General features: G+C 41.4%; 1 protein-coding gene across 2 annotated transcripts in view; it reads right to left on the bottom strand.

The window, feature by feature from the left end:
* Positions 1-2,782: 2,782 nt before the first annotated feature.
* Positions 2,783-13,684, bottom strand: part of ift80 (intraflagellar transport 80) — a 53,966-nt gene continuing 43,064 nt past the window's right edge. The window contains exons 15-18 of one of the 2 annotated variants that reach the window (XM_012963060.3): positions 9,059-9,148; positions 8,804-8,970; positions 7,571-7,694; positions 2,783-3,152 (exon numbers count right to left, since the gene is read on the bottom strand). In XM_012963060.3, coding sequence (XP_012818514.1) covers positions 3,030-3,152; positions 7,571-7,694; positions 8,804-8,970; positions 9,059-9,148 — 504 coding nt within the window. In that variant the 3' untranslated portion in view covers positions 2,783-3,029. The remainder of the gene's footprint in view (positions 3,153-7,570; positions 7,695-8,803; positions 8,971-9,058; positions 9,149-13,684) is intronic. The other variant, NM_001017193.2, reaches the window with a different exon arrangement.

The raw sequence follows: 13,684 nt of genomic DNA, 5'->3' as shown, positions 1-13,684 counted from the left end.
TCTTTTGAGCTGTAGGGGGAATGTTCGATTCTACAAACTTGCAGGGTGGGATGTGGTGGAATTGGATCGTGTAACCTGAAGAAACGAGTTGGTGTACCCACTTGTCTGTTGTAGAGGTTAGCCATGCCTCCCTGAAGAGTAGGAGGCGGCCCCCTACCGCCCCCTGCGTACCGGGAGGGGCTTGTCTTTCATGCATCCTGGGGTTTATCAGAGGTTCCCTTGAATGGGCGCCTCTGAGTGTTCCAGGCCGGTTTCCTGTTCGGGCGATAGTTCTTTGAGGAGCCTGAATATGTGTTCTTGATTGCTGGGGAGAACGCCTGGTATAGTTGAAGGGACGAAAGGACCGTTTGGGCTGCGGTCCGCTCGGGCGTGTTTTCTTATCCTGGGGAAGGAAGTTGCTTTTTCCCCCTGTGATTTTGTTTATGATTGAATCTAGTTCTGGGCCAAAGAGAGAAGTACCTGTAAAGGGTAGGGCTACTAGGTTCTTCTTTGAAGCTGGGTCAGCTCTCCAGGTTTTCATCGAGAGGGCCCGTCTGGCTCCGATGGACATGGCCGAAGTTTTGGCCAGGAGTTGTAGCGTGTCCATGGAGGAATCGCAGAGGAAGTGGACTGCATTTAGAATCTTAGATAGTTGTCCGTGCATATCAAAGGATTCATCGGTGACCGCCCCTAGTGCCTCCTCAAGCCACAGGACCGTTGTGCGAGACACGCAAGCTGAGGCTACTGTAGGTTTAAAAGCCGAGTTAGTGGAGGAGAATATGTTCTTGATGAGACTTTCTGCCTTTCTGTCCATCGGGTCTCTAAAGGATGTTCCATCCTCTAGTGGGATTGTGGTTCGTTTAGCTAATCTCGCTACTGGTGCGTCCACCTTAGGGGTGTTGTCCCATAATTCTTTGTGTGTTTGGTCAAATGGATACAGAGTATCAATTCTCTTATCTTTGGTTAGTCTGCGGTCAGGTGTTTTCCATTCTTTTTTAATGAGTTCCTGTACCGTTTTGTGTACTGGGAAATGTTTGTGGTGACGGTGGGCTGAGCCAAAGAGTTTGTCTAGAGCCTTTTGCTCTTTCACTTCCTCTTGTATTCCTAGGGTTTGGAACATGTCTGTAAGTAATACGTTTACTGCCTCAGTTTGAGGTTTGTGGGTTGGATCGGCTGGATAGGTGGCCTGATCCAGTTCCTCAGAACTGCTGAAAGCTGCGTTTTCCTCCTCAGAGGAATAACCTTCTGCGTCAGGTTGTGTGGGTCCTATCCCTGTACTGGGTCCGGGAGTGGGGACTTTGTCAGGTGAGGTACCCTTATGGGATATTTGTATAGAGGAAAGTTTTTCAAGTGAGGTGGAGATACCTAGCAGGGTAGTTTGGAAGGGTTTAAACCAATCTGGTATCTCGGTTGTGGCCTCTGTGTGTTGAGTGGACGTTTTGTTCCTTTTAGATTCCTGGGTGTATTCCCTGGGTTTAGAGCGCTTGCATTGGAGCTTGCCTGTACCCTTTACCGGCTCAGTGGTTCGTGGTGGGTCCCCTTTGTCTGGGCTGGGAGAGTTTCCTGCCTCAGAAGCCATGTTAGGCTAAGACAAGTATATATATATATGTATATATATAGTAAAGTAAGGCAAATGCCCCCTTGTGTAAGAGAGGGTAAAGTAAGGTCAATAGGGCTGTGCCAACCATACCTGTGGGGCTAAGTGACCAACTAGTGCCCTTGGTGAGGCTCCCGCCGTGTGGCTGTATCCCTCCCGCCAAAGTAGAGCGCAGCCAGAGTGTTCCGCGCTGGTTGAGCTCTCCCGGAAGTGCGCCGCATGCAGGGAGCAGGAACTTCCTGTGACGCGACTAGGCGCGGTGAAACTGGTGCCGAGTTTGAAAAAACGGTGCGAAAATATGCCTGGTGGAGGGGGGTGAGGGGTATCGCCGTATAGGCGCATGTTTGGAGCCTTCTTGATGGCCTTTGCGGCAGCGCTGGTCGCTGGCCTGGGGAGATCATAGCAGCGCAGCAGCTGCGGATCTTGTAGGGGATCCTTGTCCCGTGTGGGAAGGGGACAGAGGCAGCGCTGAAGCATGCCTTTCCAGTCCTCCTTCTACCAATAGGCAGCGCAGTAGCATGCCGTTCATACCCCTCTGCCTGTAGTAGCCCTTGGTAGCGCAGAAGCATACCTTAGTGGGCAGGGGTTGGTTGGTGTCTGGTCCGGTTAAGGGCTAAGCTCTAGGATAACCTAGGCTTTGTACCCCTCTAAAGCAAAGGTACCTAGAAATAAAAGTTAATAAAAAACAGAAACAAAAACAAAATAAAGCAAATAAAAATGAAGGGAGCAGAGCTCCCACACTACCTGCCTCCAGGAAGCAGGATAGCAAAAAACTGTCGGAGGAGGGGTTAATGCAGGGAAGTGGGAGGGGAAGGCTGGGGAGGGTCCCCAGCCCCCTTTTTTCTTTTGCTATCCTGCCTCCTAAAGGGAAGAGTGCATTAACCCACTTGTACCTGTGCTGCCTAGGGACGACCGAGAAAAGGAGTTTATGTGATGCCTACTACTCTTACTAAACCAGATGCAAGAATTGCAGTGCCCTGCTTGCCATTCACATTGCAATAGCAATTTTCAGGCCCTCATTATTGTTTATTGATAAAGTGGAAAAGGTAAAAAAGGTTAAACATGTCATAAATACTGACATTCTTCAAAAGTATAGGTATTTCTATCTAATTTTATTGGAAAAAAAGGAACTTTTATGCAATGGAAAATGACACACTGCTTAGTTCTGTGCAAAGAATTAAAGAAAGAAAATGCAATTAAAAAAAATATTATAAAGAAGTATTTTATTTATAACAATAATTTTAAATGTGTAAAATATACATTATAAATATGAAATTCTTTTAACAATAAAAATAATTTATGCATAAAAAGATACATAATTAAAGGTATTTAATCAAAACAATAATTCCACATAGACAATAACACAGTCCAATCATCTGCTGGTCTCCAGAATGAAATGCTGTATCTAAAGACAAAACTTAAAAAGGTTGTGTGGAATGAATGGCTAGAATATTTAGGGATTGGTGGAGATACTGTTTCTCATTGTGGCACCTGTGGAACCAGCAGACGCTCTCTCTCTTTCTTTAAGGAGTTCCATCTCGATTTTTGCATTAATTTTCTCCCAGTCTACTTTGACCTGTGGAAACAGCAAAGCATTTATTTAGTCCAACAATAGTTTTATTCAGAAAGAGCAACTAAATAACCCTAAAATACCAGGCATTTCATACAAAGTATGGAATGGATCATTATCTGGCTCCGATGCCTCTACAGCCGTTATATTTAACTAAAATATAATCTGTTCATATATACTAGACATGGAATGCATAGCTGGGCCGCTAGGGGGACATCAGATGTAACCCGGCTACATAAAGATTCAAATAAGGGGTTTCCTATTTCTGGGAGACACTTCAGTCAAAAATTATTCAATTTTAAAACCCTTATGATTTATAGTACAGTTCATTCTTATGTACCAACTACAATAATTCTAAATAAAGCATCTTGCGTCACTTTAATTATTTTGCAACATATCCAAATTTACAGACAAATAATATCTATAGTTGAATCCCCCCATTTTTCCATTTTTTAAGGGGACTAGAAAATAATGGTGTCAAATCCTGGAAAATGCAAAATCGGGGAAATGCATCGTAGATTATATCTTAGTGGAACAACATATAAACGGTATAAAATGCAGGAAAACTTTGAATCAGGGTATGTAAAATGGATGTTCTTCTGTATGTCAAGAGATATCCCTTTAAAAAAAAAAAAAAAAAAAAAAAAAAGAGCATTGCAGATGGATACAGTGTGCCAGAAAATGCATTATATGCCAACTGAAGACGAATGTAGTCAACAGAAAAACAGTCAGAAACAGTAAGGTAGAGAGTTGCATTTAACAAAGTCAATATTTAGCCATTAGTGACAAAAAAATGAATTTAATGGCCTAATAAATGTATGGAGAATTTATTAAAGGTGTGCATAGATATAGGGCATGAAAGGCAGTGCTCTCAATACAGCCAAGACTGCCAGAATGTGACTTGGTTAGCAGGAACAATATTAGCAGAGACCTCACATAATATCAATAATAAATTGATCGCAGTACTTGGGGTATAATACTTCAGCAGAATGAAGAGCATGGCCATGATGGCCTACAGCAGGGGTCCCCAACCTTTCTTACTCGTGAGCCACAGTTAAATGTAAAAAGACTTGGAGAGCAACACAAGCACCATAAAAGTTCATGGAGGAGCCAAATAAGGGCTAAGATTGGCTATTAGGCAGCCTCTATGCACACTATCAGCTTACAGGGGCTTTATTTGGTAGTAAATCTTGTTTTTATTCACCAAAATTTGCCACTAAGTCAGGAAATGAAAAATAACTCCCTGGTTTGGGGGCACTGAAAACAACATCCAAGGGGTTGGTGAGCAACATGCTGCTCACGAGCCACTGGTTGGAGATCACTGGCCTACAGGTAAAAGTAGCAATTGTGCAAAAAAATTGGCAGGTACAGGTAAATCAGAGACTTTATCAAATTCCCATGCACAGGGGCATCACAACAGTGGGACTTTCCAGCACAGGCATGTTTATCAAAGCCATTGAGTTTACGGTTTTTACACTTGTTTCGTCATAAGCAAAATACTGTATTCCTCCATTCAAAGCCTCAGGAAAAACATTCAACAAAAAGTTGGGTTGCCAACTTTAATATAATCAGTGTAAAGAAGGCCTAAGATTAAAAAGCAGAGCAGATTTATAAGTTTTTAAAACGTGGACCTTACAACTACAGACAAGTGGCATTTTGATGTCATTGCTTATGTGGCACTAACATTGTGTGTCTAAACAGTGATCCCCAACCAGTGGTTTTTGTGCAACATGTAGCTCATCACCCCCTTTGATGTTGCTCCCAGGGGCCCCAAAGCAGATGCTCATTTTTACTTTTCTGGCTTGGAGTCAGGTTTTGGAAGCACAGAGACACAGTTGTACTCCAAGCAGAGCCTTCTGCAGGCCAACAGTCCACATGTGGCTACCAAATAGCCAATCACAGCCCTTAGTTGGCATCCTCAAAAAACTTTTTTCATGCCTGTGTGTAACTCAACGCTTTTTACCGCTGAGTGCGGCTGATGAGTTAAAAAAGAGGTTGGAGATCCTTAAGCCAGTGTTTTTCAACCTTTTTTGGGCAAAGGCACACTTGTTTCATGAAAAAAATCACAAGGCACACCACCATTAGAAAATGTTAAAAAATTTAACTCTGTGCCCAGCAGCAGTGCCCCCCTAGTACATTGGTGCCAAGAGCAGTGCCCCCCTAGTACACTGGTGCCCAGCAGCAGTGCCCCCCTAGTACATTGGTGCCAAGAGCAGTGCCCCCCTAGTACACTGGTGCCCAGCAGCAGTGCCCCCCTAGTACATTGGTGCCCAGCAGCAGTGCCCCCCTAGTACATTGGTGCCAAGAGCAGTGCCCCCCTAGTACATTGGTGCCCTGCCTACGGCACACCAGGCAACATCTCGCGGCACACTAGTGTGCCGCGGAACAGTGGTTGAAAAACGCTGCCTTAAGCTAAGGTGATACCCAGGTGCAGCTTAGCCATAAAAAAACAAGTCCGTTACTTATTGTTGCAATACATGTTGTAATGTATTTGTAAAGGAACTCTGTTCTAACACTTTAAGTGCATTACAAAACAGCATCAAAACAACAGTAATTTATAAGATAATTTCATGCTGAAGCATTATGTTACACTATAGTGAGAATCCAGCACAATGAGTTTACATGAGCGATCAGAAATCCTGTGCTAAATCAATAAGCTCCAAAACAGGATCTAAATGCAATTAAATGTGTTGAATCAGAATCTATTTAATGGGACATAAATAGCATAAATACAAAATATGTTACCTTGAACATGATTGGTGTTCTTGGGAGAGAGTTGGCATTCATCTAGCAAGCTAAACCAAGGCACCCTTTTCAACTACCTTTTGTCTGCACTAGCCTTCACTGCTAAAAAATTACCTTTCCCTCTGTAGATAAAGCTAAACTTCAATAATTGGACACTTGGGTCTTGACATAAAATGACTTAGCAAGAGAAGCTGGGGACTTCAGTTGCCAAGGCCGTCCCGGAATATACAGAGCCCAGCATGGGGCCTGACGTCTGCTTAGAAAGAGCATGCAGTACCTTTTACTACAGGATGAGTTCCAAAAGTTATGTTAAATTCTAATCTCTCTTATGATGACAGATTAGCACTAACTGCATATTGACAGCTCGGCAATAGTGCTCACTTCCCATTCACCATCTTGTTGATATAAATTATTTATATATATATATATATATATATTATATATATATACTGAAGCTGGATATATGATTAGGGTAAGCAATTCAACCTGTACTACCAGTTTGCAAAGCTGCGACTACATTTAAAGGTTACATACCCAATGGGCAATACAGGACAGAGAATAATGGTAATCTGACCAGCTGCACTCTGATGACGTTTGGCTATTTCAAGGCCAATTAAAGATGAATTGTGTTAATTATATGGCTTAAGTACTTCATTTCTAGCACTTTTCCCAATGCAGTGTGCACAAGTAGTGCTTTATGAATTAAAATATACAATCATACGTCTCATATCATGACAGACCATGGTGGGTTAGGGAGATGATAAGCAAACTTGTAACCAGCCAGCCTGAGAACAATAGGGGTTTAGGAAAAACTGAGTCAAATACTTTTATGTGTGGAAAGACAAAGCAACAAGGGAATATTAGAGAAGATATTAAATATTAAAGGACAACATAAACCACCCTTCCAATCCAGACTTGGTTGCAACTGCACTTGCTGTGCCACAAACAGAATAATATCCTAAGCGGTGTGAGTTATTGGCTGTCGATCCTGCTGTGCAACTCTGCACTTTTTAAGAAGGTAACACTTAGGGGCAGATTTATCAAAATATGAGAGTAGAGATCACCACAGAAAAATTCACCCACTTTCTAGTTATTCCTATGGGATTTTCAGAAGCAAATTTATCAGTGGGTGAAAGTTAGAGTTCACCATTTAATAAATACACTCCTAAAAGTCCCAGAGCATTTTGGTAAATCTGCCCCTAAGAAACCCACACAAGTGGTGCAGGGAGGGAGGCTTTTATCCTCCTTTAATATAAAATATAAATAAAGGTATCTTGGCCTTTAAAGTAAAGGATGACTTTGTGAATTTATAGCGCTAAGTATGAAGTTAATTTAACTGACTGCTATTAGGCAATGGCCCCATTATCTTCCCAGTAAAAGACAGGACCTTCACCTGCTGGCAGCTACTTATCATTACAGAGTATCAGAAGTGTGCTCTGTCTGTGGCACAGCCAAACTAGCCATATGAAGGGACATGGAGTTTGCCTCCCACACTCAGGTAACAAGTAACACACCCAGGAATAAAAGGTGATTTGATTGCAGCACTTTTCTCTGGGAATATCACAGGCATTAAAGAGCCACATACAGTTAAAATATATGTACACATTTTAAAAGGACTTAATTTGAAGGGCATTTGCACAGTTCAAAGCTACACATATTCATCAACACAAACTACTTACACCTTCCGCATACTGCAGAAATCTCTTGTTGGTTTCTTTCTTATTGAAGTTATCCAGATACTTTTGTCGATATGCCAAAACAGTATCGACGTGGGTTTTGTGTTTCACTGCTAACTCTAATGCCCTGAAAAAAACACACAAATGCAATTTTAGCAAAGAAACAAAAAGCTTCCAAGATGCATTAAATATATTAAAACCAAGTTCATGTTTTGACTATAGCTATGCTTTAGATATCATTTTAGAATTTGTCAAATATAATCCTTGCCCCTAATATAAGCAATTTTCAAACAGAAACACACTGTTTAAGTGAAATAAGAAATTCTGTACACTTTGCTTAAAAGCAAGTGATTTTGCACTGGATGAACCTGTGACTCCCCACAGTTGATGGCTGAATGAAGTTGGTAAATAATGCTCTCTCTCTCATAGAATTAACATATAACTAGAGGGTTGCTTAATTAATTTGATAGAATTTGGGTGGCATGGTGGGAAGCAAGAATGTGGAGTCCATGTCTAGAGTAATTATCATGTACCCATGAAGCTCTTTATACATTTGCTTTTGTGCCATTTGTCAAGGTGTTGCAAGAACAAGGAACATGCAAATCGTATGGAGCATTTATTAAATAATCATAATTGCTATTAAATGCATCTTTATCAGTGTAAACAACCCTAGCTTGGCAAGGCTATTTCTTATAACTGAGACTTTCTTTTCCATTTGTTTATGGAGTTGCCCTAGTCTGACCTTCAGTATTTCCATAATCTTCAGTACTTCATAAATATTACAATTCAATAGTTGTGTTACTTTAGATGGTCAATAACCAACTCCATTTAAAACTATTCTTAGGCAGACTAGGGTAGGCACTGGAGCCTATAGTGCTTTTTAGCTTGGATGTCCCCTTTGCTCAGGATACAATTTTAATTTTAGTTAATAGGTAAGGAACTTACTGTATCTTTATTCTATTGTATTTTGCCTTTGGCAGCTTTAAGCCATCATTTTTGGTTAGAGAAGCAAAGGGTTTGGACATCAGCTTGTTTTTTTTATAAGGTACAAAACGTACTGTTTGCTGCTTGGTCCATTCATGGGTAAATATGAAGATCCTTTTTGCACAGCATTACGGAAAGCTGAAAAGTTTATCACTATATTTTGGCTATCATCCAGTCATATATATATGACTTTATACTTCTGTATCTGTTTATAAGCACTGAGTTCTGTTCTAGTTTGTTACAGTCAGTTACCTGTCCCAGTTGTAGGAGTCAATATTCAGCTGGATGGCTTGGTAAATAAGACCAGCTTGTAAAAGCACAGCTTCTTGAACGCTCCCACTGAGCAACTGGATGTTAGCCAACCTCGACTCCTTTGATGGTAGGTCTTTTATGGAATTGATGTACTGAACTTTATCAAGCTGCAAAAAAATAAAGGACACTGCAGAAAACAAAAACGCTTATCAAGATAAAACAGGTATTTAGGGAGTAATTATGTACTTTCCATACATTGCCAATTGCTGCATATGCTGCTTGTGCTGTTGTCAACTCTTTACTTCCAATGGCCATGGCAGCTAGACAAGACCACATGGTTTGCTCCTAAAAGTGTTGAAGCAGAAAGAAAAGAAGCATCCCGTCAGTAAAGTTTCTAATTAACAGCAGAGAGCGGCAGAAGGCCAGAGAGGAAGAAACAAAATTGCTGTTTTTTTTTTTACATCTTTAATATGTTTAAAAAAAAAATGTAAATACAAAAAAACGGTGACAGGAAAGAGGGAAATAAAAATACACATAGGGGAAAAGAAGTAGGAAGAGAGATTTGGGCTTAGAATTATCCCTTGTTCTGCCAAAGTAGAACAAGGGATGTTGCTGTATGTTGCTGTGAAGAAATTATGGCTTGTAAACATGTTCTACAGAAGGCTCCAGAACACAGCCATGCCATTTCCCATACTGCCCTATTTAAACAAATATTTATTTAGGACTAGTTTAATTTTTATCTGTAAGTACTTTATACTTAATTATAACAAAGCTATCATAAGTACATAGTAATGGCATAACATTCCCCATTCCTGCATCTTAAAATAAACGCCCTGGGTGTATGTGATAAAAAACAAGAGTGACAGATAAAAGTTATATGTATGTCCTGAACTGATGATCTTACTAACGGTGGAAATACACAGACTCACACATACGGGGAGGTTGCCAAATATGCAGATCAGGGCCCAAATTGGCCTCCAAATTGCACTGATCCAATCAAATTATGCAGAGGGGCCTATGGTGACCTTTCAGAAGAGGACTACATCAATGTGCCAATGCGCTTGGCATAACGTGTAATTCAAACTGCCTGATTTGTATAATGCAGCAAGTAAATGGATTATTCAGGAGAAGGCTGCAGAAATTAAGATTGCAATGTGACTGCATGAACAGCTACAATTTTTTAATTTAATTCCCTTTCAGGGTTCAGGGACAACTACAATATATTGAACACAAAAGGGCTGATTCATTATGAGCAGGCAGTAATATTGTCAAATGGAGAGTGAGGTTTGGAAGAACTTGCCACTCTCTTAACCGATGCTATCCTCTTGTCTCATTGCTACAATGGGTGCTCAAGACTGGGGGAGGTTGAGGAGCATCTGTATGGACATAAACGTACAAATGCCTTTTATGATGTTAAAAACATGACTTTGGAAAAGACTAGGAGGTGTATCAGGTGCAATTTTCACAGAGATCCAGCGCAGAGCAAGGCCATGTAGTATTGGTGCCAAGACACTACATTCTGGCCTGGAGCCGTGCCTGCCCACTGCCACATTTGCAAATCCCACTCAGTCACCCCCTGCCACACAGTTCATTTTCACCACCCCTGTGCACTTGTTCCCCACCCTGCATCTTGGCCCCCACATCAAATACAACCTCAAATAAAGTCAGTGAATGCAGTCACTGTACCAGCCCCGTAAGACTGTAAATGCTACACTACGTATATGTATATTTTTAATTTTTCCATCGTAAAATTTCAGACTTTTGCAGGCTGTTGATAAGGGTCTTTGTATGTTTTTGCGCTAAATATAACTTTTGCAAATATGAATATCTACAGTGTGTTGACTGGATTTTCTTATTGTATTTTCCAGGTTGGTAGGGCACTTTCTATGGTATCCTGTATTGGCATTTCAGGGATATTAAATCTTACATGACAAATTTGCTCTGCTACTAGTTTTAGTTTGACTAGGCCCATTTAAATGCAAAATATATCTATTATTAAGTTTATGTCTCACTGACATGTTTTTGTTGACTGATTTACATACTATTGCTTATGCACAGTAACACATGACCATCATGTCTAGCTGTTAAAACCCCATCTGAAGCTTCTCCAATTTGCCTTGGAGGGGGAAAAAAAGGGGGAAAAAATTCCTTCCTGACTCCAAGATGGCAACTGTCCCAGTCCCTGGATTAACTTGTACTATGAGCAAGCTTCCCAAACACTGTATTTTCTTACTTGCTAAAAAAGACATCCAACCCCTTCTTGAAGCTATCTAATGTATCAGCCAGTATTACTACTACTTCACAGTAAAAGAGAAAAAAAAAACCCTTTCCAAATATTTAGATGGACCTTCCTTTCATCTGTAGCCAGTTGCCTATCCATGTATAAACAACTTTAATAAGACCAACTGACCTTTAGAAAGGTCTGTTTAGAAAGCAGTTGTTTGTGGGGCACTACTCAAACGCTTTGTCAAAATCCAAATAGATCTCATCTGCTGCACCCCCACTACTATGGCTATTTCCAAATGCTAACAAACTCCCAGAACAAACCCCTGCCAGGTTTACCTCCCACAGGCAGCATAGGGTAGGCAGAGTATGGCACACACAGGCAGCATAGGGCAGGGAGAGTAAGGCACACACAGGCTGCATAGGGCAGGCACAGTATGGCACACACAGGCAGCATAGGGCAGGGAGAGTAAGGCACACACAGGCAACATAGAAAAGGCAGAGTATGGCACACACAGGCAACATACGAAAAGGCAGAGTATGGCACACACGGGCAGCATAGGGCAGACAGAGTATGGCACACACAGGCAGCATAGAGAAGGCAGAGTATGGCACACACAGGCAGCATAGGGGTAGGCAGAGTATGGCACACACAGGTAGGGTAGGGCAGGCAGAGTATGGCACACACGGGCAGCATAGGGAAGGCAGAGTATGGCACACACGGGCAGCATAGGGAAGGCAGAGTATGGCACATACAGGCAGCATAGGGGAGGCATAGAGCAGGCACTACCCTGCCTGTGTGTGCCATACTCTGCCTGCCCTCCCCTGCCTAGGTGTGCTATACTATGCCTGCCCTCCCCTGCCTATGTGTGCCATACTATGCTTGCCCTCCCCTGCCTATGTGTGCCATACTATGCCTGCCCTCCCCTGCCTATGTGTGCCATACTATGCCTGCCCTCACCTGCCTATGTGTGCCATACTATTCCTGCCCTCCCCTGCCTATGTGTGCCACACTATGCCTGCCCTTTGGCACACACAGGCAGCATACAGAGACACAATGCTGGATGTGTCAGAGGGAATGAGGTGTGAACAGGGGAACAATGTTGGTGATTACAGCCTGAGCCTGAGGTGTGAACAATGCAGGGGGAAAACAATGAAGGCATTAAAAGGTGTGAACAGTACAGGGGATTACATGATTAAATAATACCGGGGGATTACAGCCTGAATCTGAGGTGTGAGCAATGCAGGGGACCAGATAATCTCAGTACTGATACCATTTAAAGCGTACACAAAGGTAAACCATCAATGCAGCCAGACAGGTGGGGGGCCACACAGATGGGGGCCGCGGGCCGCATGTCAGTTGGACAGCACTGCTCTACAACATAATTTTAAATGTGATCCCTTAACAAGCCTTATTAACTTGCCCACCACAACTTGCTGGCCTATAACTGTCAGGCTGAGATAGTAATCCCTTTTTAAATATAGGAATGACATCAGCTTGTCTCCAGTCCACTGGTACCACACCAGATGAAAGCAAGTCTAAGAATAACAGAAATAGAGGCCTTGCTAAAACTGAACCTAGTTCTCTCAGTATTTTCTCAAAGGTTTATTCCATCTGGCCTCAGTGCCTTGTTCACATTATCCTGTAACTATTCAAATTACACTTAAGATATATCAATCAATATATTGGCAACATGTAAAGCATCTCTCTATTATATCTGAATAACAATCAATAACAAATAAAAACGTGATATAGGCATCTCTTTCACTCTAATAGCTGCTAGGCCAGTCTAACCCTAGAACCAATTTTCGATCCTGAACAACATGCTAAGAACCGCTGTGATTGTTACATTAAGATAAAAAAACAACCTATCATAATAACACATAATAGTCTACCCCCTCTTACTCATCATTTAATTCAGGGCTTGCAAGAAAAGAATTCCCACCTGCCTCTAAAGAGCCATAACTATATTGGTACAGTCCTTCGCTATCAGTTTATAAATTGCCCCAAGCATTTCACGTAAACAGTCAGAGAATCTCCTGTATAAGCTCGTACCATGCATGTCTTTAGCATGTTTATGGAGTGTTTAGTGTTCACTATAAAAGTAGAAAAAAAAACCCTCTATAAAAAAAAGGGTATATTAGAAGTGCAATAGAGTTCCAATACAATATGGAAGCATTAAAACACGTATCTGAAGTAATTCACTTCTTAATACAGAGGAAATAAAATAAAGAATCCCTTATCTGGAAAGCCAGTCCATTTTTAGCAAATATTTCTAATATTTTTAAAAATGATTTTCTTTTTCTCTGTAACAATAAACCAGTACCTTGTATTTGATGGTAACTAGGTTGCATGAATTCATATTGGTGGCAAAACAGTACTACTGGGTTTATATACTGTTTAAATGATTAAGCATTCTGTATTATAGATCCTATACCTGTACTTACTTTCCATTCTCCCTGTGTCAGTGATACAGCATTCACTCTTGCCAAAGCTGCCACTGTCTCTGGCTGGCTGGTTACAACCTTTCTTATTGCTTTCATTAACACCCTACTGTTTCAAAATTTCCTTTCAAAGCTAACAGAAACAGCCTGAAGTCACTAAGGTTGTTCCCAGTCAAACAGATCTAAAAACATATTGCACTTCTCCCATGGTCT

Source organism: Xenopus tropicalis, chromosome 5 (genome assembly GCF_000004195.4).
Source record: "Xenopus tropicalis strain Nigerian chromosome 5, UCB_Xtro_10.0, whole genome shotgun sequence".
Taxonomy (NCBI): Eukaryota; Metazoa; Chordata; class Amphibia; order Anura; family Pipidae; genus Xenopus; species Xenopus tropicalis.
This window is presented reverse-complemented; position numbering and strand designations above follow the sequence as displayed.